This window comes from Mirounga angustirostris, unplaced genomic scaffold, assembly GCF_029215605.1.
Source record: "Mirounga angustirostris isolate CCGP_5_RB_7025 unplaced genomic scaffold, mMirAng1.0.hap1 SCAF_13, whole genome shotgun sequence".
Classification (NCBI taxonomy): Eukaryota; Metazoa; Chordata; class Mammalia; order Carnivora; family Phocidae; genus Mirounga; species Mirounga angustirostris.
Genome location: NW_026991721.1, coordinates 38,401,597 through 38,419,940, shown reverse-complemented (window position 1 = coordinate 38,419,940; position 18,344 = coordinate 38,401,597). Strand labels below are relative to the sequence as shown.

At 37.5% G+C, this 18,344-nt stretch overlaps 1 protein-coding gene across 3 annotated transcripts in view; it reads right to left on the bottom strand.

Annotated features, from left to right (window-relative positions):
* The window catches only part of TSG101 (tumor susceptibility 101), a 60,815-nt gene that overhangs the window by 4,381 nt on the left and 38,090 nt on the right, over positions 1-18,344 (bottom strand). The window contains exon 10 of one of the 3 annotated variants that reach the window (XM_045894034.3): positions 17,004-17,340. The exons of the other annotated variants lie outside the window; for them this stretch is intronic. Within the exon in view, the coding sequence (XP_045749990.1) occupies positions 17,251-17,340 (90 nt within the window). The 3' untranslated portion in view covers positions 17,004-17,250. Of the gene's footprint in view, positions 1-17,003; positions 17,341-18,344 lie in introns of those variants that run through there. 3 annotated transcript variants of the gene reach the window in all.

Genomic DNA, 18,344 nt, shown 5'->3' with positions numbered 1-18,344 from the left:
GCTGATAAGGAATAATTGTCAGTAGGAATTGTTTATTACTTTATCGGCAGAAATTTATGGTACAAACCTAGTAAAGAAATGGCAGTGTTTTTGAAAATTACTGAATTATACCACAGTACATAAACTTTCACTACTATAATGTGATATCTATGAGGGCAGGAATCTTTATTCCATTTATTGCTGTATCCCAAGTCTAGAACCATGCCTAGTGTAATAGTAGTTGAATGAAAGAATAAAAGCCAAATGCATGTTAAGAGGGAGAAAGTACTGGATAGCAAATGCAGAGAGTGGATATTCTACCCACCTTCATTTTTATAAATATGGAAAGTGTCCAGAGAGATTGAGTTAAAATACTTTTTTATAGACTTATTTTTTAGACCTTATTTTTTTAATAACAGTTTTAGATTTACAGAAAAATTGAAAAGATAAGTACAGAGTTCTGTCTTTACCTCACATCCAGTTATTTACATCATATGGTATATTTGTCATAATTAATGAGCCAACATCTGTATGTTATCATTAACTAAAATCCATACATTACCCAGATTTCCTTAATTTTTACCTAATGCCCTTTTTTTCTGTTCCAGGATCCCATCAGGCATACCACATTACACCTAGTCATCATGTCTCCTTAGCCTCCTCTAGACTGACTGTTTCTTAGACTTTGTTTTTGATGACTGGCAGTTTTGAGGATTACTAGTCAGGTATTTTGTAGAATGCCCCTCTATTGGAATTTGGTATTTTTCTCATGGTTAGATGGGTTATGGATTTTTGGGAGGAAGACACAGATTTAAAGTGACATTTTCATCACATCATAACCAGAGTACATACTGTAAACATGATTTATCATGGTTGATGTTGACCTCAGTCACCTGGCTGAGTTACTCTTTTCTACCCCTTTCCATACTATGCTCTTTGGAAGGAAGTCTCTATGTACAGCCCACACTTAAAGAGGTAGGGAGTTATGCTTCCTCTGAGAGTGGAATGTCTACATAAATTATTTGGAATTCTGCATGGGAGATTTGTTTCTTCCACCCTATTAATTTATTTGTAAATATTAGTATGGATTCATGGATTTTATATTTTGGGTTATAATCCAGTATGTCTTCGTTGATTTTGTTTCTCAAATTGTTCCATCTTTGGCCACTGGAAGCTTATTCAGTTGACTACTGTGTGCCTTTGACATACCCCATCGACATAAGGCTTTTGTTTTGTTTTGAGCACTTCCTTACTTTTTGGCACTATGTTTCAGCTTCTTCATCTTGTATATTTTCTGCTCCAGGGCCAAATCAACCTTTTTTCCAAGGATCCCTAGTTCCTGTTACTGGAGAATGGTACTATATAAACCAAGATCTGGGTGCTGAGCGTGCTCGTTGTTACTGGGGTAACAGTACATTTTAAAAATTAGCTTTTCAAAGATAATTTTATCAATACTATATAAATCCTGCTATATACTACTACAATCACTGAATAATTTAGAGTATTCAGAAAGCATTGGCATCTCATTAAGCAACAGCGTTTCCCTCGTGATAGAGTTTAGACTTCTAAGCTAATCAATTATGATGTAGTTTAAAATTTAAAGTGCTTGACTTTGGATTTCTATTAATTAGAATAAAGTAAAATATCCAACAATATAAGTTGGACATATGCTTAAATTGTAGATGCTTGATTATTTATTTCTAAGTACTAGAACAGTCATTTTTTTCAGTGAAAATTTTAGTTATTTAAAATTCATAAAAATTTGTAGTTATTTAAAACATTTTTTCAAAAAATAATACATTCACAGGATTACAAAATAAAAGTAATAAAAACAGATATACCTGGCGAAGTATATATTTCATCTAGTTTCCATCCAGTCTTTCCTCCAATGTCTGCTATAGGCACCCATTTAAATTAGTTTCTTGTGTATCTTCAAGTGTTTCTTTTGCAAATACAAATATGTTATTTTTCCCTCCTTTCTTACGTAGCATGCTAGAAATAATAGTACTGATTAATTTTTGCAGGTAATATTGCCCGATTATAGAGCTATAAAATTTTAGAGTTGGAAGGGGCCTTATATTTTAATCCATTTATTTAAAAAACTTATTGAGCTCCTATGTGCTAGGTTGGTGCGAAGCATCACAGTGGAGATGAATAAACACTTCCTATTCTCAAGGAGCTCATAGTCTGATGAGAAATTCCTTCTACAGAATCCCTGCTTTGTCACTGTGCAGCCTCAGCTTAAAGAGGTGTTCACTACCTTCAGAGACTCTTCTGTTTATTAAACAATTTCTGTTGTTTTTCTAAGTGTGAACTGAAACTTTCCTTGTATCTCTTCTGGTTTGGACTTTTAGATCATGAAATGTTGAACATACTATGTCTCCTTTTGAGTCTAATAACTCATAAGGTACACATAGATTGATGGTATAAGAATTTTCTTTCATTCTGCACTTAATTAAGAGGCTTACTCCCTCCCCCTGCTTTTGACTAATTTCTTTTAGTGTTTGAGTGATGAACTTGCCTTTGTGGATGTTGATGAAGGCAAATTAACTGGTGAGACAATGGATCTTCAACATGGCAGCCCTTTCATGAAAATGCCAAACTTTGTTTCTAGCAAAGATTAATGTCATAGTTAAGTACTATAATTATTCTAATGCTACATGAATAAATAAAATCATATCTTTATCTCCCTTTATGAAGACTTCCTCAGTTCTTTTTTTTTAAGATTTATTTATTTGAGAGAGAGAGAGCACACACCTGCGTCCAAGTGTGAGCAGGGGGAGGGATTGAGGGAGAGGGGGGAGAGAGAATTTCAAGCCGTCTCCTTGCTGAGCATGGAGCCTGACATGGAGCTTGACCTCACAACCCTGAGATCAGGACCTGAGCCAAAATCAAAGAGTCGGACGCTTAACCAACTGAGGCACCTCTTCCTCAGTTCTTACAAAGTTGGTTGCTCCCTGTACACTCATAACATCTTGTTCAGATTTCATTAGGTTTTACTTCCATTTGTTTTCAGGGTTTCCTACAGCACCAGACTGATTTCCTGTGAACAGCAGTAATAGTAGTTACCGTAACAGTTATCGTTAATCGATTGTCTGTTTTGTGCCAGACACTGTGCCAGAGCTAAGCACTTTATGTGTATTATTTAATCCTTAGCACAACTCTATGAGGTTTTACAGATGATGCATCTGTGAACTGAAGTTAAGTGGAGTAAGGATTTGAACTCAGTTCTCTTTGACTCAAAAGCCTAAGTTCTTTTTTTTTTTTTTTAAGGATTTTATTTATCTGAGAGAGAGTGAGTGAGCACAAATGGGGAGAGGGGCAAAGGGAGGGGGGAAGCAGACTCCCACCCGAGCAGGGAGCCCGATGTGGGGCTCGATGTGGGGCCCGATCCCAGGACTCTGGGATCATGACCTGAGGCAGACGATTAACAGACTGAGGCAGATGATTAACTTGACTGAGCCACCCAGGCACCCCAGTTAGGAGGTTTTTAAAAAATGTACAAGGAAAACTTCAATAAGTTTAATAAAACTTAGTGACATTTCCTGAATCTAAAAGAGTGCTTTGGGCATAGTAGATCTAAAAAAACCCCACTCTTTAGTAAACACAGTGTGGTGACTGAGCCTAACAGGAAAGGTATACTTAAATGTCAGATGTTTTCTTCCATAATATATTTTCTATTTAAATCTTTCCCCAGATTACCTTGTCACTGCAAACTCCAGCATAGTGATTATCAAGCAGGTGCGTGCCAGATAAAAGGAGAAACACCTTGATTTAGTCCAGCAAAATGTGTCCATGTTTAAATTAATTATTCCCAGTATTATCCAGTATAGTCCATGCTGCAAACTGATTTTTTGTTTCCAGTCCATGTCAGCTTTGTTTTGATTGTTCACTGAAGAATTTTTATGGGGGTGGGTTTAGTAACTTGGTAGAAAAAAAAATTTTTAAAGATATTTATTTTTTTGGGGAGAGGGAGAATCCTGGAGCAGACTTCCCACTGAGCATGAAGCCTGACTCATAGCTGGATCCCAGGACCCTGAGATCATGACCTGAGCAGAAATAAGGAGTCAGCTGCTTAACTGACTGAGCCACCCAGGGGCCCAGAGAAAAATATTTAAATTCTAAACTGATGTAATAACCAGAATGTGTTCTGATTTTGTTAAAGTAACGTATTCTGCACAGTTGTTATCAATGTGTATTACTATAATGAAGATTTCCTTAAACACTAGCACATATGAAAGCATAATTTGTTTAATCATATGACTTTTGAAGTTTACATTCTAAAGGTTTTCATATCTGAGCTGTTTTCCAGATTATTGAGGGTGCAGAAGTGAAAGTAGCACTCTAGTTTACTGCCTGACTTTCCAGAATTGTACAACTCCTCACTGGTGCATGAATAAAGTGGACAAATTCAAGATATATTTTGGAGATCAAATGTGCAGGACTGCTGATTGTATGTAGTGAGGGACAGGAAGGAATAAAAAATTACTTCTAGATTTTTTTTTCCTTGAGCAACTAATTGGATGGTGGCTCCATTTACCCAGATTGGATGCTCTCAAGGGGTGGGAGTCAGTGAGGGAAGTAGGAGAGGTTGTTGGGTTTAGGGGAGAAAAATCAAGACTTCCAATTGAGACATGTTAAATTCCAGATATCTGAAGACATTCAGGAAGAAATATCAAACAGGTAGCTGAGTCTGGAGCTCAGAAATCTGGGCTGGGATATTCAGTCAAATTACTGTATTTTAAAGTCATTTGGAATAGGTTTTGTCTGCAGGTAGGACAAAACTGAGTACATGATTACATTTATTCATTTCAATTTTGATATCGAGGAACTGCTATTAAAGATTTTATTTATTTGAGAGAGCAAGAGCCTGAGAGAGCATTTACAAGCAGGGGGAGGTGCAGAGGAAGAGGGAGAAGCAGATTCCCCGCCGAGCAGGGAGCCCGATGTGGGGCTCAATCCTAGGACCCCGGGATCATGACCTGAGCCAAAGCAGATGCTTAACTGACTGAACCACCAAGGCGCCCCAAGGAACTGCTATTTAAATTTTGATATTTTTTTGTTTGATAATTTTATTAAATATTTACATGGCTACAAGAAGTCTAGCTTCTATCTCTGTCCTCTTTTCCCTTTAGCCTCCATTTTTAAATAAGTAGCTGTTGAAAATTTTTATTGTTTATAAAACGCTTTTTGTTTCTATGTACACTTCTCTCTATCCTTTTTTTTTTTTTTTTTTTTTTTTACATACTCTCACACCCAGTGTGGAGCTCGAACACACAACCTCAAGATAAAGAGTTGCACGTTCCTCCAACTGAGCCAGCTAGGAGCCCCTCGTCCTCTTCTTTAGTTTAATAACATATCATGAAGATCACTCCATACTATTTAGACATGTGTCAATTACTGTGGCTTTGTGGTAAGTTTTGAAATTAGGAGGTGTTAACTCCTCCAACTTTGTTCTTTTCAAGACTGTTTTGGCTTTTCTGAATCCTTTGCATTTCCACATGAATTTTAGAACCAGCTTGTCAATGTCTGCAAAAAACCCTGCAGAGATTTCGATAAAGAGTACAATGAATCTGTAGACTGGTTTTGGTAGTATTTCCATCTTGACAATACTAAGTCTTCCGACTGATGTCAGTGGGATGTCTTCCCATTTATTTATTTAGGACTTCTCTAATTACTTTCAGCAATGTTTTATAGTTTTCAGTCTACAAATCTTCCACTTTTTTAGATTTTTAGATTAGTAGATTTAAGATAGTAGTTTCTTAGAATTTTCTGTATACAAGATCATGTCTGTGAATATAGCTTTATTTTTCCCTTCTACTCTGAATGGCTTTTCTTTCTTTTTTGCATAATTGCCTTGGCTAAAACCTTTAATACAGTATTGCATATAAAAGTGGTGAGAGTGGGCATCCTTACCTTAGTTCCCAATTTAAGGATAATGTTAAGTGTATGTTTTCCATAGATGCTCTTTATTATATTAGGGACATTCCCTTCTATTCCTAGTTTGTTGAGGGTTTTTACCATGAATGGGTGTTTGATTTTGTCAAATGCTTTTTTTTTTTTTTAAAGATTTAATTTACTTACTTGAGAGAGAACGAGCTGGGGGTGTGGAGGGGCAGAAGGAGAGGGAGAAGCAGATTCCCCGCTGAGCAGGGAGCCTGACCCAGGGCTCGATCCCAGGACCCTGGCTGCCAAAGGCAGATGCTTAACCTATTGAGCTACCCAGATGCCCCTGTCAAATGCTTTTTGTCTCTTGATACACTCTTTTTTTGTTTTTACTTTATTAATGGGTTACACCAATTGGTTTTTGGATGTCAAGCCAATTCTGGGATAAATCTCCCTAGTCCTTATGTATAATCTATTTTAATGCTGTTGGATTTAGTTTGCTAACATTTTGTTGAGGATGTTCATATTTATATTCTTGAGGGAAAATGTTTTTCCAGAGGGGTCTTTGTCTACCTTTGGGTAATAATGTCCTCATAGAATGAGTAGTGAAGTGTTCCTTCTTCCATTCTGGAAGAGTTTGTGAAGGACTGGTATTGTTTGAATGTTTAGTAGAATTCCCTAGTGAAGCCTTTGCTTTTGGGAAGATTTCCCAATTACTGATTTAATCTCTTTTTCTTGTATGTCTATTCAGATTTTCTATTTGAGTAGTTTTAGTAGTTTCTGTCTTTCCAGGAATTTACCTATTTATGTAAATTATCTAATTTGTTGGCTCATAGTTCATATTATTCCCATATTATCTTATTTCTCTGAAGTCGATAGTGATGATCCCCTCTTTCATTCCTGATTTTTTTTTTTTTAAGATTTTATTTATTTGACAGAGAGAGATACAGCGAGAGAGGGAACACAAGCAGGGGGAGTGGGAGAGGGAGAAGCAGGCTTCCTGCTGAGCAGGGAGCCCGATGTGGGGCTCGATCCTAGGACCCTGGGATCATGACCTGAGCTGAAGGCAGATGCTTAACAACTGAGCCACCCAGGCGCCCCTCATTCCTGATTTTAGTAATTTGATTCCTTCTCTTCTTTTTCTTGGACAATCTAGCTTGGCCAGACTAGGTTTTTCAATTTTGTTGATCTTCTCAAAGAACCCATTTGTGATGTCATTAATTTTCTCTATTGACTTTCTATTTTGCTTCATTTTTATTTGCATCCTAATCTTCATTATCTTTTCTTCTCCTTCCTTTGGGTTTAGTGTGCTCTTCTTTTTCTTATTTTTTAAGATAGAAGGTTAGGTTATTGATTTGAAATCTTTTGTTTTGTAGTGGGCATTTATGGGTATTGATTTTCCTTTAAGCTCAGAGAAGCTGCATCTCATAAATTTTGGTATATAGTGTTTTTGTTTCTTTTGTCTCAAGTATTTTTAAATTTCTCTTAAGATATTTTTTTCTCTTTTGAGGAGCAAGAGCCAAGTTTTTGATTTCTTTTCTTGCATCCCAAGTACTCCTTGATGACATCGTTGGCCTGAGATTCTTTTTTTTTTTTTTTTTTTTAAAGATTTTATTTATTTATTTGAGAGAGAGAATGAGAGACAGAGAGCATGAGAGGCAGGAGGGTCAGAGGGAGAAGCAGACTCCCTGCCGAGCAGGGAGCCCGATGCGGGACTCGATCCTGAGACTCCAGGATCATGACCTGGGCTGAAGGCAGTCGCTTAACCAACTGAGCCACCCAGGCGCCCTGGCCTAAGATTCTATGCCATAGTCCTTAACCACCACACAACAGCAACCAGTCACTTTATAGGGTTTTCCCTCTGTCGGTTTTACAGATGCCTACTCATTCCCCTAGTTTCTCATTGTTGTCAAACCTTAATTAGGTTAATTTGGTGCTCAGCACAAAGGAGCTTCACCAACTTGACGTACATAAGGCTCATCACATTTGGATGAAACACACAAAGATGGGCTTGGTGCTTCTCTAAGGCTTTGGCATCTTCATTAATTCCACATGCTAGGCCATTGTGGATGAGGGCGTCTTCAGCGCCTATGGTGAAGCTGTAGGAATGTCCACTACATCTCTGGCAGCAATGCCTTCCTGGGCCATGGCGGTAGGTTATGGGACATGGCACCCGAGCCTCTGCCTCTGTGTGACTTGGCAGTGGGAGGAAGAGTCTCTTCAGATTTTGTTTTGAACCACTTGTTACTTAAGGGGAACGTGTTATTTTTCAAATACTTGTGAATTTTTCTGATTTCCTTATGTTGTTGATTTCAAATGTCTGTTCTGGTATAAGAATATACTTTGTATTTCAACTCTTTTAAATTTGTTGAAATTTATTTTGTGGCCTAGCATGGACAAGATTGCATGTGCCCTTGAGAATGTATATTCTGCTGTTGCGGTTCTGTGTAACTTAGTTCTAACTGGTTGGTAGTATTTGGTTGTTCAGGTCTTCTGTGTCCTTGCTGATTACCTGAGTAGTTCTATCCATAATCAAGAGTGGGGTGTTGAAGTTTTCAGTTTTTGTTATTGAATCGTTTACTTTTCCCTTTGGTTTTGTCAGTTTTGCTTTATGTATTTTAGGGGCCTATGTTTATAACTGTTATAACTTACTGATGAATTACTTTCTATCATTTAAAAATATCCCTCTTTGTTTCTAGTAACTTCAAAAAAATGTGTCTGACATTAATAGAACTACTCAGACTCACATTTGTATGGTGTATAATTTTCCATCTTTTTACTTTCAACCTATTTATAGTTTTATTTTTATTCCAGTGTAGTTAACAGTGTTAGATTTGTTTCATATGCTATTTATATCTTTAAATTTACAATGTGACTCTTCTACAGAGCAATATAATTAGATCTTGTTTTATTCAGTTTGAAAAGCTCTGTCTTTTGAATGGATTATTTATTCACATTGAATATTTTTATTGATATGTTTGGATTTATTTTGGCCATTTTTCTCTTTGTTTTCTATATGTCTTATATCTTCTTTTGTTCCTCAGTTTCTCCTTTACTGACTTTTTTGCGTTAAGGGGATATTTTCTGAAGCACCATTTTAATTCCTTTATTTGTTTTTAACTATGGTTTTTGAGGGTTTTTGTTTTTTAGTGGTTGCTCTTGGGGTTACAATATACAGCTCAACATACCATGATCTACTTCACATTTTTGCACATTTAATTCCAACGAAATATAGAAACTTTGCTTCATTATAGTATCAGCCCCTCACTGACTTTTGTGCTATTATTTTATATATTACGTTTATATAACAAAATTGACAATACAGTGTTACAGTTATTGCTTTATATATATAATCTTGTGTTTTTTGTAGAAGCTAAGAGAAGAAAATATACATTTATTAAGTTTTTTATATTAATTTTTCATTTCTGGTATTCTTTATTCATCTAGATTTGAGTTATTGTCTGGTGTCACTTCCTTGCTCTACTCTAGCTCTTTCTCTTCTCCCTCCTCTGGGTTGTTATTGTCAAATACCTTTTCTCTCTATATCTTGTAGGCCCAATAATTAAATTTTATAGATAATCGTTTTATGCAGTTTTAAATAAGGGGGTGTGTGTACACACACATTTTTAGATATAAATTGTATTTATTTATAATTGTTTTATATATGATATATATTATAAAATTATGTACATATATAGTTTTGTTTTTGTTTTTACAGTTGCTACATATCACTACTACCGGTACTCTTTATTTCTTCATTTCAATTCGAATTGCTGCCTGGTATCACTTCCTTTAAGCCTGAATAACTTCCTTTAGTATTTCTTGTAGGGCGGAAGTGCTAGCAGTGAATTCTCTTTATTCGGGAATGTCTCTATTTTGCCTTCATTTTTGGAAATATAGATTTGCTAGGTCGAGAATTCTTGGTGGAGTTTCTCTTACAGCACTGTGAATGTCATTCAGCTGTCTTCCAGCCTCCACTGCTCCAGATGAGAAGTCAGCCGTTGACTTATTTTGGGTCCCTTGTATGCAGCAAGTCTGGTTTCTCTTGCCATCTCCAGTATCTCTCTTTGGCTTTTGACAGTTTGACTATAATGTGTCGAAGTGAGAATCTCAGTTTATCTTACTTGGAGTTCCAGAAGTATCTGCATTTATCTGTGCAGATAAATGTTTTATCAATTTGGGAAGTTTCAGCCGTTATTTCTTCAAATAACTGTTGTGCTTCTTACTCTCCTCTTTCTGGTATTACTGTAATGCATATGTTGGTGTGTTTAATGGTGTCTCACATGTCTCTGTTCTTTAATTTCAGTAGTTCATGCATTGTCAAACATTTTCTCTCAGATAATTGTACCACCTCCAAATAAAGACTTGTTTATTCTTAAGACCTTTATCTTTTTCCTGCCCTATTGCATTAGCTAAGAGGATCTCCAGTACAGTGTTAAATGGAAACACTGGTAGTGGGTATCCTTGTCTTGTTCCTGACTTTTTTTTTTTTTAAGATTTTATTTATTTACTTGACAGAGAGCGAGCACAAGCAGGGAGAGTGGCAGGCAGAGGGAGAGGGAGAAGCAGGCTCCTCGCAGAGCAAGGGAAGCCTGATGTGGGACTTGATCCCTGGACCCCGGGATCATGACCTGGCTGAAGGCAGTCGCTTAAGCAACTAGGCCACCCAGGCGCCCTTGTTCCTGACTTTTAATGAAAATGCTAATTTTTCTTCATTATGTATAACGTTTGTTTTGGATTTTCATAGATACCTTTTTGAGGTTAAGGAAGTTTCCTGCTTTTCCTAGGTTGTTGAGTTTTATTTTTTTATTTATTTTTTAAAAGATTTTATTTATTCATTTATTTGAGAGAGTGAGAGAGAAAGAGAGAGCACATGAGAAGGGGGAAGGTCAGAGGGAGAAGCAGACTCCCTACCGAGCAGGGAGCCCGATGCGGGACTCGATCCCGGGACTCCAGGATCATGACCTGAGCCGAAGGCAGTTGCTTAACCAACTGAGCCACCCAGGCGCCCTGAGTTTTATTTTTTTAAACCCTAAATGGGCTTGGAATTTCATAATTTTTTTCTACAATTCAAATAATCATATATGTCTTTTCCTTTAAATCTCATGTGGTATATTAATAGATTTTCTGATACTGAACTGTCTTTGCATTTTTGGGGTAAACTCTTCTTGGTCATAAAGTATTTTCAAAGACCCCACTTAATTATATTTGTTAATATTTTGTTTAGTACTTGTTGGCATCTATGTAAATAAGTGATATGGGTTTATTATTTTTCTTGTGGTCTTTGCTTAATTTTAATATCAGGGTTTTACTATTCCTACCAAAATCTTTTTGTTATCAAATAAAAAACAGGTTGCATGAGAGAAGAATGAACTGTTCCTTGAAGTTTTGATAAAACTCATCTGTAAAACAATTTGAAATGGTGCGGGGATAGATTTTGAATAGTTCATTAATGTATATTTGTTTATTCAGATTTTCCATTTCTTAAGTCATTTTAGGAAGTTTTCTAGACTTGATCATCTAAGTTTTTAAATGCACTGGCATGTATTTCATATTTTATGAGAAGTTGTATCCCCCTCTCCCCCCACCGCAATCATGCCTCCCAGCCTCAAGGTCGTATCTTATGACTTTTTGAACTTCTCTGTGGTTACTTCTGTATCCTAATATTATTTGTTTGCGACATTGCCCTTTAACCTCCTAGTTTTGCTAAATATTTTTGTAATTTTAAGTTCTCTCCCTGGCAACTAGCTTTCTATTTTATCGATACTAGTTTTTTTTTTCGTCCTAGTATAGTCTGTTCTTTACATCCTTTTAAACTTTATGATTAATAACTCCTGTCATTGATTTTATTTTTGTTTTAAAGAGGCATTTGAGAATATAAATTTACCAGTAGGTACTTTTTGGGGAGGTATCTGTGGTATTTTTATTGTTACTTTTAGGGTTAACATCAGCTCTTTGAAATCTAGTAAGGCTTAGTTTGGAATCTAGTTAATTATAAATGTTCCTTATGTATTTAAGGGAAAAAACAACTTTATTGGGCATGATGATTTTTCTATATTCTATATAAATATTGTTAATTGTTTGCTTTTACTAAGTTATTACTAATTTCTACTGATTTTTAATTATTACTGACTTGGGTATATTAAAATTTTCCACTGATTATGAATCAGATTCACCTTGGAATTCCCAATTTTTCTCCATATATTCTGAGGCCATTTTATTGGTTACTTCTGAGTTCATGATTATTATATGTTGTTGGATTGTTTCATATACTATGTAGTATCTCTATCCCTATTGCTTTTTTGTTGAAAATTCCATTTTTGCTATTACCACATCTACACTGACCTTCTTTTGGCTTATAGTTACCACTTTTTAAATTCAATAAGAAAAAAATTCTGATAAAGCTAATATTTTAAAATAGTTCACACATCCTGGGCCCCTGGGTGGCTCAGTTGGTTAGGCGACTGCCTTTGGCTCAGGTCATGATCCTGGAGTCCCAGGATTGAGTCCCACATTGGGCTCCCTGCTCAGCAGGGAGTCTGCTTCTCCCTCTGACCCTCTTCCCTCTTATGCTGTCGGTCTCTCATTCTTTCTCGCTAATAAATAAAATCTTAAAAAAAAAAAAATTTAAAATAGTTCACACATTCAAACCATCAGGCTATACCAAAAATTTTTCCTTTGCCTACTGGGACTAAGGCCTGATTATGTTTTGCTCAACAATGATATTCTAAGATCTATGCTTGTTTCCGTTCCCACCTGATCTGAGCTTTTTGCTTTAAATGGGTTATTCTCTGAGAAAAGTATCATTTAAAAGACTTGATAAGGGAGCATTCGTTTACTTTAATTTTTTTTTTTAAGAGGGGGAGAGAGGGGAGGGGCAGAGGGAGCCAGAGACAGAGAATCTCAAGCGGGCAACACGCCCAGTGTAGAGCCTGACCTGGGGCTCGATCCCATGAACCTGACATCATGACCTGAGCTGTAATCAAGAGTCAGACGCTGGGGCGCCTGGGTGGCTCAGTCAGTTAAGCGTCTGCCTCTGGCTCAGGTCGTGAACTCAGGGTCCTGGGATCGAGCCCCACGTCGGGCTCCTTGCTCAGAGGGGAGCCTGCTTCTCCCTCTCCCTCTGCCTGCCGCTCTCCCTGCTTGTGCTGTCAAATAAATCTTTAAAAAAAAAAAAGGAGTCAGATGCTTAACCGACTGAGCCACCTAGGCACCCGTTTCTCAAAATTTTTTATGGAGTGAACCTACTACTGTGTTTTGCACAAAGACTATGCAAGATAGCAACAAAAAGGTTTTTCATTATTAATTTTTTTAAAAGATTTTATTTATTTATTCATGAGAGGCAGAGAGCAAGAGAGAGAGAGAGAGGCAGAGGGAGAAACAGTCTCCCAAGGAGCAGGGAGCCCGATGCGGGGCTCGATCCCAGGACCCTGGGATCATGACCTAAGCCGAAGGCAGACGCTTAACCATCTCAGCCACCCAGGCGCCCTCATAATTTATTTCTGTTGGGTAGATATTGTTGGAATTGTGGTATAGTTGGAGTTGATAAAGAACCATGTTTTTTTTTCTCCCATAAAACATCAGATTTACCAGTTTTAGATAAACCTAAAAAATGTATCCTGTTAGATAAAAACATTTTCTGACAACTTATTTTCTGACAAGAACTTTTTCTTCTCAGTGGATATCTTAACCTACATAGCCTGGAAGTTGAGTGCATTTCCCAAAAACCGTGTTATTGGTAGTGGCTGTAATCTGGACACTGCCCGTTTCCGTTTCTTGGGCAGAGGCTTGGTATCCATTCTGAAAGCTGCCATGGGTTGGTCCTGGGAGAGCATGGAGACTCGAGCGGTAAGCCTAAAAGCACCACTGAACTGTTCATTCTCTGAAATATATTTAGACGTTATTGACCATACAGAGATTTCATCATAAAGTAAAATAGCTCCTGAGTGGGGGGGAGAAAGGACTTATTCCCCTCTAGACCCTTTTAATAGTGGATTTAAGCACATTTTAATAATCTACCAGAAAAACTCAGATTTGAAAAAAGTGAGAATGTTACTATAATCAAAAGACTTTCTTAATGCAGCACTAAGTAACATGATATAGTTTATATTTAATTTGGGACACTCTAGAAAGTTCAGTACTGTAATCCAAGTAACAAAATTAAAAATATATATTTATTTTAGAGCGAGAGTGAGAGCTTGAGCACAGGAGGAAAGGGCAGAGGGAGGGGGAGAAAGCGGACCCTGTGCTGAGTGCAGAGCCCAACGCAGGGCTCGATCTCACGACCCTGGGATCACTACCTGAGCTGAAATCAAGAGTTGGACACTCAACCGATTGTGCCATCCAGGCGCCCCACGAATTCTTTATATTAGCTGGAGAACATTATAGGGAAGAGGACAGGTGCTATGGTGATGGTAGTCCTTTTTTCCTTAGTTTTTCCTAAGAACCCTTGAAATCCATTCATATAAAGGTTTATACTTATCTGTAGTTGAAAGTTTAAAACTGTCACTTTCTTGTGTGGAGAATCTCTGCCAAGAGGATAGAATTATGGGCCCTATGCCTGGGGAGATCTTAGTTTAGCATATTTGGGGCAGGACTTAGACATCTGAATTTTTTGTTCTGTTGAACATTCCTATTTGAAAGACAGCACAATTATAACAGTTTTGCTAAAGCTTAAAAAAATGCTGTTATATAATACCGTGTAATAAGATTTTTTGGTGTCTTTTTCTTGGTTCCTGTGTGGAGTGGAGTGAACATTGCTGGGGTCTCTCTAAAGGACCTGAACTTAGATATAGGAACTGATAAAGATCCTGAGCAGTGGGGAAATGTCCACAGAGAAGTAGTTGCCAGGTAGTATGTGCATTTTGCATTTTCAGTCCCTGGAAGTTAGATGTGAGCCTGAGTTCTGCCAGGGGGATGAGATTAGCTCAGCTCCATTAAGTATACATTGTTTTATTTCCCACACTTTTCATTAGCTCACCAGTCAGGGACTGAGTCTGTCTCACTCCTTGCTGAGCCTAACCCTAAACACAGCAGGCACTCACTTGCTGACTGACAATATAGTCTTTGTTAATGGTAAAATTGATTTCATATTAATTTCTGTATCTCTGTACTTACCCTCATGACTGTTTACCTTAAATAACCAACTGATGTAAGAAATTTCTAGGGGACATTATTGATGGAAACATTTCAGTTTTGTGGCATTGTCCAGATAAGCTGCCACAAAATAGATGTTCAGTGACAATTATTTCTTCAAAGTTAACTTAGGTTCATGATTTCTTCGAACTCCACAGTGGCTATGAGATGACTCCTTTCTTGGGGCTGTTTCCCTATCTGTAGCTGATTTAATGGAAAGTATTTTGAAGAATCTTAGGAGACCACCATAAGTAAGGTAAGATGTTCATGTTTGAAAAATCATTTAACATTAACATAAAATAGGGGTAAAAGAGCATTTGTGAAGAACAATTAATTTTTGAGGTTGATCTTTTTCAAGCATCTCTCCTCCAAAAGTCTAGTCTTTGCTGCTGCTGAAGAGACAGAGAAAGGTGTGGTGTTGGTGGTAGAGGGACTTATCTTTGTAGACCTTTGTCCTGGTATTTATTACATTCAATTGCATAAAAGTAAGTTTTTTTGCATGTTTAACTCTACAAATATCTGCTAACATTGGGAACCACTGTGGGTAGGTCTTGCTCCATTTGAGTTGTTTTCTAAGATTTTCAATTATGTCCAATGGAAGGACCTAACAAAGAAGCACTAGTTAACAAAAGTATTAGCAGTTAGTCTCCTGGAGAAGGGGAAGTTGAGGCCTGGGTAAGACTCCCCTGCTAGTCTGAATGTGACAGGCTAAAGCAAAATGGAATCAAATCGTTGGGAATAAAGTAATAGGAATTTTGAAGTGATTCCCCGATAGGAAGTGATCTGGGGTAAGGAGATAGGAAAAGGAGAGTGGTTCCCAGCAAACATGGCCCCATGTGGAAAGATGGCTGGTGAATCTGAACAATATGTCTAACCATCTGTTTTATTTTGTTCTCTGTCCTGTTGGTCTATTTTTCTGCCATAATTCATACCACAAAGCTGTGAAATATTCACTCAGCAACTATTGTTTTTCATGTTGCAGACCTTTGTAGGAAAGAAAGGAAGGGAAGGAAAGGAAGGAAGAACGGAAGAAATAATTATTAAGCCTTTACTTTCAGGGCCTCTATGGACTAAAAGAAGTATTCCTTAGTGTTCCTTATGTCCTCGGAGAGAATGGCATTACAGATCTCATGAAGGTAAAGCTGATCCCTGAAGAGGAGGCTCGTTTGAAAAAGAGTGCAGAAACTCTGGGAAATTCAGAAGGGGCTCAAGCTTTAAAGTTGCTTAAAGCTTCCATTCTGAAGTTAAGGAAGGAGAGAGTAGTTATAGGATTAGATATGTCAAAATCTTGACTAAACTTGAATTCCTAAAAGTGGAAAAAGGGGGCAATAGTGACTTCTCTATTTAGCCCTCCAGCTGTTTGAGCATCCAGATGTTGGATACTTTGTGTTTACAATTCCTACATGACTGCAGTTCTTGCCCATGTTTATGTGTTTATATATATATTTGCCATTTGGTTCAAAAGAATGAATGATGTGTGTGTATACTGTGTTTACAGAGATTCTGATTCTTTTTTCTGGCTGGTATGTTCATTGATACACTATAAAAAAGTGCAACTTTCTCTACAATGTAAAAATGGATATATACACAAAAACAAATGGTAGTTCCAATCCTAATACTAAATTAAACCTTGATTTGACCTTGCTAGCTTTTATTCTAATTTTTTTAAGATTTTATTTTTTTAAGTAATCTCTACACCCAACATGGGACTTGAACTCGCAACCCCAAGATCGAGTCGCACGCTCCACCAACTTCTGATAATTTTTATAAAAGATCTAAACTCTATAAACCCTTCAGTGATGACTGATACCAAGGTGGGCATTCTTTTCTTTCACAGAAAAAGTCACTCAAATCCCTCAGTTTCAAATATTTCAAGTTAGAATTCTATGTGGTATATCCCATATTAATGCTAATTTTTAACTTGATGGATATTATGCTTTGTGAAATAAAAAACCGAGCTTATTAATATTTAATTTTTCCTAAAAATGTTCAATAAAGAGAAAAATTATGCAACAAATTTTATTTAGCATAGTCAGTCCCAACATTCAGCACAAAAAGTTTACAGAGGATAGAAAGTGCATTAATAAAAGCCAGTCTTTACCAAAAGAAAACAGAAAATATATTATTGATTCAAAATATTTTACACTCGAATGATAAACTGCAATAACTTATTCTGGGCACTACTGATAAGAGAAAGAGAAGAAAAGAATGCTTTAAGAAGAGCTCAATCTCCAGCTGATATCAGAGAAGTCAGTAGAGGTCACTGAGACCGGCAGTCTTTCTTGCTTTTTGCATTAGTGCCCTCAGCTGGAACTGTTTACGGGACAGAAGACGTACATGCTGGGAGGGGGGGAAAAAGTTTCAACAGTTTAGAATGGATTTGACCCAGGCATGAAGTATCAGACAGTCTGTAAACTAGATGGGATCTAAGAACCCTAAACTCATTGTCAACCTTCCTTTGGAACCAATACTTTATGACTTTTTGGCTTTTTAAACTCACTAGATTGATGCTGGCAGGTTATATAAGGAAAGTTACCTTCTGAGACTCGATAAAGGATTACGTTACAGGGAAGGCATGCCATTACAGGATCTGGCTCAGGAGTTTGAACTATACCTTGAGATAAACCAAGACACCAGGGAAACTTGAACTCTGATCCTATCAAAAGTTACATAAAACTTTGATAACTACGACTATCCCCAGTTGTCAAAAAGCAGGGAATGAGCAGCATAAGCCAGCTTTTGTCCCATGCCTAGCAACAGCATCTCTCTCTGGCCTCTCTGGGTGCACCTTTCCCTAAGCAGGGGACAGTATATAGAAAGGGAGTCTGGGGTCTCGGACTTATACCCAGACATTCATGTGCTTGCACCAGGCCCAAGACTGGTTTGGCCACTTAATCACAGTGAGACAGACAAGATGAGTAAGTGACCCGACCAGCCTCGCACGTTTACTGAAGCACCAGCCGCAGTGGATCAAATATCCAAAGGGCGGCCACTATTACTTCTAAAACCATGCTCTTCGTGACCCAACAGAGAAGAGGAGCCAGAACTGGCTCCCTGGGTCTTCACGTTCTGTGCGACGGCAGTGAGCCTGAACCACCTTCATTCAGAAGGGCTGTGGTACGAGCAGGACAGCTCAGTACTTTGCAGGGCTGTTTGATCTAGGAAAACGGGTCTAAAATTATGCAATTCTAAGAAAATTAATAGGAAAAGACCAAAACAGAATCTCAAACAGGTGGGGCAGTCAGCGATCTTAATTTGGATGGTGTATGACCTGAAAGAACCAATGGAAATCTGACTGTTCCTCCGGACCCACGCAGGCCCGGCAGTAAGACTGAAGAATTACC